The 7,593-nt window shown below is 47.0% G+C and overlaps 1 protein-coding gene across 1 annotated transcript in view; it reads left to right on the plus strand.

The window, feature by feature from the left end:
* LOC123106731 (uncharacterized) overlaps nt 1-923 on the plus strand; it is a gene marked incomplete in the record, with an annotated part of 1,359 nt that extends 436 nt beyond the window's left edge. The window contains 2 exon segments of the mRNA XM_044528815.1: nt 1-391; nt 487-923. Of these exon segments, the coding sequence (XP_044384750.1) occupies nt 1-391; nt 487-649 (554 nt within the window).
* Nucleotides 924-7,593: the final 6,670 nt, after the last annotated feature.

The following is a 7,593-nucleotide window of genomic DNA, read 5'->3' on the forward strand; positions in this document are numbered from 1 at the left end:
GCCCCGCCCCACAACACCGCCCCACCCCGGCCGCGACTACGACCCTGCCCCGTGACGCCGGCCTCCACGACCCGCGACGGCTGGTCTCCAAGGCCCCGGCCCCTCGCCGTCCTCCCGCGGCTGCCCCGCATCAGATCCGCGCATCACCGTCCCGGGTCACCGGCCACTCTTCCCTCTCCTCCCCGTTCCTCCACCTCCTCCCTTCCGTCCCTGGCCACTACAGTGCGTCCCGGGTCGACAGCCACCGTGTTGCCGTTCGCCTGCCTGGCCTCTCTCTGGCTCTCCACCGTCAATGGGTGGGCGACAAAAAATTGCAGGCGCGCAGGCTGCATCTGACGACTGTCAATGGTCACATGTGGGACGAGCCCAACCGTGCAGTATGCCAGAGCAGGTTGTGTAGTACTTTTTGGAAATTTCTGTAGTTTATTTGTTGTAGATGCGCGATTCACTTGTTCAGCCACCTGTTTCTTGCTGTTCACTTGTCAGGATAGAGAAGTACGATGGTGTGAACTACTTCGATGGGAGCAGCAGGGGAGTCGAGGTGGTGTTTCTGCCTCTGGATGTCGTAGTCGTGCGGTGCGGCTATGCCCCATTGCGGCTTGGTATTTTCCCTTTCTTGCTGATAGGTGCCTCGGTGCAGTTGGCTTGATCGAAGATGAGGTTCGACTAGTTTGTGTATGCTGGTCAAGGTGTCTTGTACATGCAGCTCACGACGTGATGTTGGTTCAGTTCATTGGCAAGCGATTCTATATCGCGGGCGTGCAGCTCACCATCGTTAGCCTGGCAGGGTCAACGCAACTGGACCCAGGACATACGGCTTTGATTTAGTTTTCATTTTGTTTTGAGTGGGTTTTATGTAAATTTATAGGGCTGTGTTTGGTAAGTTTTAAAAACTACTATTTGATAACAAACTTGGTGGTTCACTCCAGTGTTCTCCTTTGCTGCCTGGGAAAAAAGAACTTTGGTTTCAAGGTACACATGGTGGCAGAGAACTTTGGTTTGCAGCTCACTTCGGTTTCCCCTAGCAACTGACTTTGGTTTTACTTGCCTACGGTGCAGTGCAGTTCGTTGCAGCTCCCTCCAAATGTAAAATTTTTTAGGGTACACACGGTGGTGGATAAAAAAACAAAAACAAGCAAAAAATAGTGTGGTTCACTCGCCTTGTCCTAGCGGTCCACTCGCCTCATCCATGAAGTGCGAAAGAATTTCCAAAATTTAAAAGAAAACAAAAAATGTTTGTGGTTCATTTTGTAGTGCGTTTGGTCCTCGGATGTGGTCCATTTTTGAGAGTGATGTTGTTCACTTGCCCCAAACATGAAAATGCAAAAAGTTTAGCGAAACAACAAGATGGTAATGTAGTTCACTTTGATATTTGTCACGGCTCACTTTCCCTAGTCTCTGAGGTCCACTCTCGTTCATAAAAAAAGTAAAAAAAAGACAACAAAAACTCGTATGAGAAAATTTACATCCAACAAAAGAAATTATGCAGCTCGCTTGCCCGTCTGATGCAGTGTGTTTTTCATTCTAAAGCAGTGCGGTCGTCCGTATGATGTTGTTCATCCCGTAAGTGCAAAAAAAAATTGTTGCGGAAGCGGAAAAAAGTAATGTTGTTCACTTCTAGATAGTGTTGTGGTTCGTTCACACCGGATGTGAAGTGCACTCTACTTTCTCGTCCTTGAAAAAAATATGTTTGAATAAAATAAACCATGCAGTTCTCTAACACGTCTGATGCAGTGCGGTTTTTCATCCGATGCAGTGCGGTTTTTAGTCGGATGAAGTACCCACGTCGATTTGGGTGTCGCGAAAAACAGAGTGTTCGCATTTCGGTAAATTTAAAACTGCTCTTAAACCATAAGGAATTAGAGAGAGTGTTCTACATGAAAAAGTTGCGTCTCGTCGATATCTTTCCAACGGCAAATCATTTGAATCATTTCGACCACCGGTTTGTAAAAATTTCGTGAAAACAGCCGCTGTCACTCGTTGTCCATCGCATGATTTTTAAAATTAACTTAAAACCATAAGGAATCTCAAAAACATTTCAACATATGAAAGTTGCGCCGTCCATAGCTTTTCAACGGTATATTACACGCCTCATTTCGACAAACGGTTAAAAAATTGGAGCGAAAACAGTACCGAAAATTTAAAAAAAATTGAAAAACAGAATTCCGCGATTTAGTAAATTTGAAACTTCTCTTAAACCGTAACGAATTAGAGAAAACAATAGTTATGAAAAAGATGCACCTCGGCGATATCTATCCAACGGTATATCATTTGCCTCATTCCGATGAGCGGTTTAGAGAAAAAACGTGAAAAAACGCTTGCTGTCACTCTTTGTGGGCCGCACCGTTTTTGAAACTGTTCTTAAACCACGGGGAATCTCGAAAAGTGTTCAACATGGAGAAGTTGCGCCTAATCCGTAGCTTTTCAAGGGTATATTAAACGGCTCGTTTCGATAAACGGTTAAAAAATTGGAGAGAAAACATCACCGAAAAATACTACACGCAGTTTTTTCCGACGCGAAGTTCACTAGTCTATGTAATGCAGTGCTCTTGCTAAAGAAAGTGCAGTGCCCTCGCGTTTAGCATGCAGTGCGGAAGTGTTATCAGAATAACTATTCTGATAATATTATCAGAATAGACGGGCTGTTATATATAGTGTTACTATTCATCACCCAGGCTGTAGAATAAGTTATTTTTCATCCGAGGTAATCTTACGATCATTTCATAATTAAATTATGTTTCGATTTCAAATAGTTACATTCCTATTGATTCACTATGTAAAATTTGACATAAGAAAATAAAAATATAATTCATAAGACAAGAAAATTTGCAATTTATGTGTATTTTATACTATGTTTTTACGTTTGTAGTTTTACATAACATAAAATATTTTTTACGGTGATTATATATTTTCTTACGGTCCCTTTTTGCGTCAGAAATAAGACAAAACTTACGGAACGTAAAATTACGATGCATTGATGATAAAATAGAGAGGGGTGAAGAATAATTATTCCTCACCCAGGGTGACGAATAGCGTGACCCTATATATATATATATATATATATATATATATACCTTTGAGTACTTACGATCCGGCCAGGGGCTTCGGCCTGGGGCGCCACTCATCGGCGTCCGACTTGGAGTCATCCATAAGGGAGGTCCTCCTTTCTAGGACACTTCCGCCTCTAGATCGGCGGAAGCTTCCTCTTCTTCTTCTTCTCCTCCCCCTTGGGTAGGGGATCGCTCGTTTCCTCCTCCACTTCCTCTTCGTCAGGGGAGGAGAGAGTTTTGGTGTCTTCGGACACTACGTCCGAGGCACCTTTACGGCGGAGGCTACTCTTGGCCTCCTTGCCCTTCTCCTTGGCCTTCTTTTCTGGCGCCTGGTACGGCGCCGGGACTAGCATCCTCATGAACAGAGGGATAGCTTCGTCTTCGGGCAGCGGAGCCAGATAGTGAATTCGTTCCGCTTTCTTTGCCCAGCCCTGAAAAAGAAAATGGAGAGTTTAGTGTGCTCCTTGGGCTCGCAAAGTAATGTTACCAAAGAACTTATGGGGGCCACAGCGTGGGTGCTGTCATAGCCGAGGTCTTCGGTTGTCTTCGGCCATGACTTCTGGTTCTTGAAGAGCAGCTTCCACATGTTTTCGTGCTTCATGCCGAAGAACCGCTGTAGGGTCCGGCGACCGGCCGGGTCGAACTTCCACATCGACTCTTAACGCGCCTGACAGGGAAGTATCCGGCGGAAGAGCATCATTTGTATCACGCTAGCGAGGCTGATATTTTTATCTACCATGCTCTTGATGCGCTTCTCCAGCATTGTTACCTCATCACACGACGCCCAGTCCAGGCCCTTGTTCAGCCAGGATATCAGCCGCATTGGGGGCCCGGACTTGAACTCCGTGGGAGCAGCCCATGTGGAGTCATGGGGCCCTGTGACATAGAACCACCCCTGCTGCCATCCCTTCAAGGTCTCCACGAAGGTGCCCTTGGGCCAAGTGACATTGGGCAATTTGCTCACCATAGTGCCACCGCAATCCGCGTGCTGGCTGTCCACTACTTTCGGCTTCACATTGAAGACCTTGAGCCATAGGCCGAAGTGGGGGAAACATAGAGGAATGCCTCGCATATGACGATGAACACCAAAATGTTGAGGAAAGAATTGAGGGCTAGATCATGAAAATATAACCCATAGTAAAATATGAGGCCGCGGACGAAAGGACGAAGGGGAATCCCCAGTACGCAAAGAAAATGAGGGATAAAAACTACCGTCTCGCTGAGATTTGGAGTGGGGATGACCTGTTTTTTGGCCGGGAGCCGGTGGGCGATCTCTTTGGCTAGATACCCCGCTTCCCAAAGTCCCTTGATGTTTTTCTCTGTGACAGAGGAGGCCATCCACATGCCCGGCGCTCCGGATCCGAACATGGCCGGAGTACTTTTTGGGAACGGAGTGGATCGAAGCTTGAGCGCTGGAGCTTGAGGACGGATGGACTGAGGAAGGGGAAGGCGTGGGGTAAAAAGGGAGGAATCTTATCTCCTTATAAAGGCAGTGAATATCATGCATCCCCCATGAGCCTTAAAGCTCGCCTATTTCCAAGGGGTCATGCGAAACGGCACGGTTGGGTTTCCCATACCCGTATTGATGAGAATCCCGTAATAAGGGGGCACGATCTCTGCTTTGACAAGACGTGTCGTCGGTGGTTGCGTCTCAAAACGCGAGATGGGAGACCGAAAAATGGTTTGAAATAATAGAATGGCTGGACGTAACGTCTCAACAGTGAAATCTTCGGAGGACAGAATTTATCTGTATTCTAATTCAGAGGTATGACTGTTGTACAAAGCCAGATATAGTACTGACGATCAACTGCTTTGATGAATTCGGAGGAGGAACCTGCCTTGCAATGTCGAAGACAATCTGGGCACCGTACACATCGTCATTGATGACTGGTTCAGGGGCTACTAGGGGAGTCCTGGATTATGGGGTCCTCCGATGTCTGGGCTACGTGACGTGGACCGGACAAATGGGCCGTGAAGATACAAGATAGAAGGCCTTCCCTCGTGTTCGGGCGTGGAAGGAAAGCTTAGCATGAGGATATGAATATTCCTTTCTCTATAAACCGACTCTGTACAACCCCCTCCGGTGTCTATATAAACTGGAGGGTTTAGTCCATAGAGACAATCATAATCATACAGGCTAGACATCTAGGGTTTAGCCATTACGATCTCATGGTAGATCAACTCTTGTAACTCCATCAAGAGGGCCCAAACCTGGGTAAAGATCGTGTCCCTTGTCTCCTGTTACCTTTGATCCTTAGACGCACAGTTCGGGACTCCCTACCCGAGATCTGCCGGTTTTCACACCGACAACTACATGCTATAAATCATATTCAAGATGCAAACCAATATCACACTGCCATCTTAAAGGTGTCCCATCATATGTGACTGATGGAGGATACATAAGAAGAGTAGTTTCATGTAAGAACATGGTGTGATAGATAGATTTAGTATGTACCAAAAATAGGAAAGCGTGTCATATTCACACGTATCATGTGTAAGCTAGGAAGATGCAGTTAACACTAATTAGGAGCAATACAAGCTAGACACCATATGCAACATGCAACCAGATATCACACTTCAAAGTTAGAGCAAGCACCTTGGATGGTGGAGTAGGGGAGTGGAGACTTGGAACTTGTAATGCATTAGCAGTACAAGGAGAATCTGTATAGATGCTCCATTGCTGCAGAGGACCACCATCATCGCCTTCCTTACTCTTTTCCTTCCTCTTTTTTGATTTTGTCGTGTCAATTCAAACCCACAAGAAAAGGAACAAAATTTGCTCTTTAGAACTCATTGATGCATGATACTGACGAACACTACTTTCATGTAAGACAACCGCATGATAGGAGGATGGAATATGTATGAAAAACAGTATGTCATGACATATTGACATGTATGATGTATAAAGTGTAAACTAAGCACAAGGTGTTTGAGCTAGTTAGAAGCAATGCAAGCTAGAAACCATATGAAAGATGAAACCAATTGTTGGGGAACGTTGCAGAAAACAAAAATTTTCCTACGGTATCACCAAGATCCATCTAGGAGTTCATCTAGCAACGAGTGATTAGATCCATCTACGTACCTTGTAGATCGTGAGCGGAAGCGTTCAAAGAACGGGGATGAGGGAGTCGTACTCGACGTGATTCGAATCACCGAAGATCCTAGCACCGAACGGACGGCACCTCCGCGTTCAACACACGTATGGAACAGCCACGTCTCCTCCTTCTTGATCCAGCAAGGGGGAAGGAGAGGTTGAGGGAGATGGCTCCAGCAGCAGCACGACGGCGTGGTGGTGATGGAGCTGCAGTACTCCGGCAGGGCTTCGCCAAGCACTATGGAGGAGGAGGAGGTGTTGGAGAGGGAGAGGGAGGCACCAAAGGTCAAGGTAAGAAGTCCTCCATCTCCCCCACTATATATAGGAGGGCCAAGGGGGGGGCGCCGTCCCTAGGAGATCTAATCTCCTAGGGGGTGCGGCCAAGGGGAGGAATCCCTCCTCCCCAAGGCACCTAGGAGGTGCCTTCCCCTCCTAGGACTCTTCCCTCCTTGAAACCCTAGGCGCATGGGCCTCTTGGGGCTAGTGCCCTTGGCCCATGTAGGCCAAGGTGCACCCCCTACAGCCCATGTGCCCCCCCAGAGGTGGCCCCACCCGGTGGACCCCCGGGACCCTTCCGGTGGTCCCGGTACAATACCGATGACCCTGAAACTTGTCCCGATGGCCGAAACAGGACTTCCCATATATAAATCTTTACCTCCGGACCATTCCGGAACTCCTCGTGACGTCCGGGATCTCATACGGGACTCCGAACAACATTCAGGTTACTGCACATACATATCCCTACAACCCTAGCGTCACCGAACCTTAAGTGTGTAGACCCTACGGGTTCGGGAGACATGTAGACATGACCGAGATCGCTCTCCTGTCAATAACCATAGCGGGATCTGGATACCCATGTTGGCTCCCACATGCTCCTCGATGATCTCATCGGATGAACCACAATGTCGAGGATTCAAGCAACCCCGTATACAATTCCCTTTGTCAATCGGTATGTTACTTGCCGGAGATTCAATCGTCGGTATCCCAATACCTCGTTCAATCTCGTTACCGGCAAGTCACTTTACTCGTACCGTAATGCATGATCCCGTGACCAGACACTTGGTCACTTTGAGCTCATTATGATGATGCATTACTGAGTGGGCCTAGTGATACCTCTCCGTCATACGGAGTGACAAATCCCAGTCTTGATCCATGTCAACCCAACAAACACTTTTGGAGATACCCGTAGTATACCTTTATAGTCACCCAGTTACGTTGTGACGTTTGGTATACCCAAAGCACTCCTACGGTATCCGGGAGTTACACGATCTCATGGTCTAAGGAAAAGATACTTGACATTGGAAAACTGTAGCAAACGAACTATACGATCTTGTGCTATGTTTAGGATTGGGTCTTGTCCATCACATCATTCTCCTAATGATGTGATCTCGTTATCAATGACATCCAATGTCCATAGTCAGGAAACCATGACTATCTGTTGATCAACGA

Source organism: Triticum aestivum, chromosome 5A (genome assembly GCF_018294505.1).
Source record: "Triticum aestivum cultivar Chinese Spring chromosome 5A, IWGSC CS RefSeq v2.1, whole genome shotgun sequence".
In the NCBI taxonomy this organism is placed as follows: domain Eukaryota; kingdom Viridiplantae; phylum Streptophyta; class Magnoliopsida; order Poales; family Poaceae; genus Triticum; species Triticum aestivum.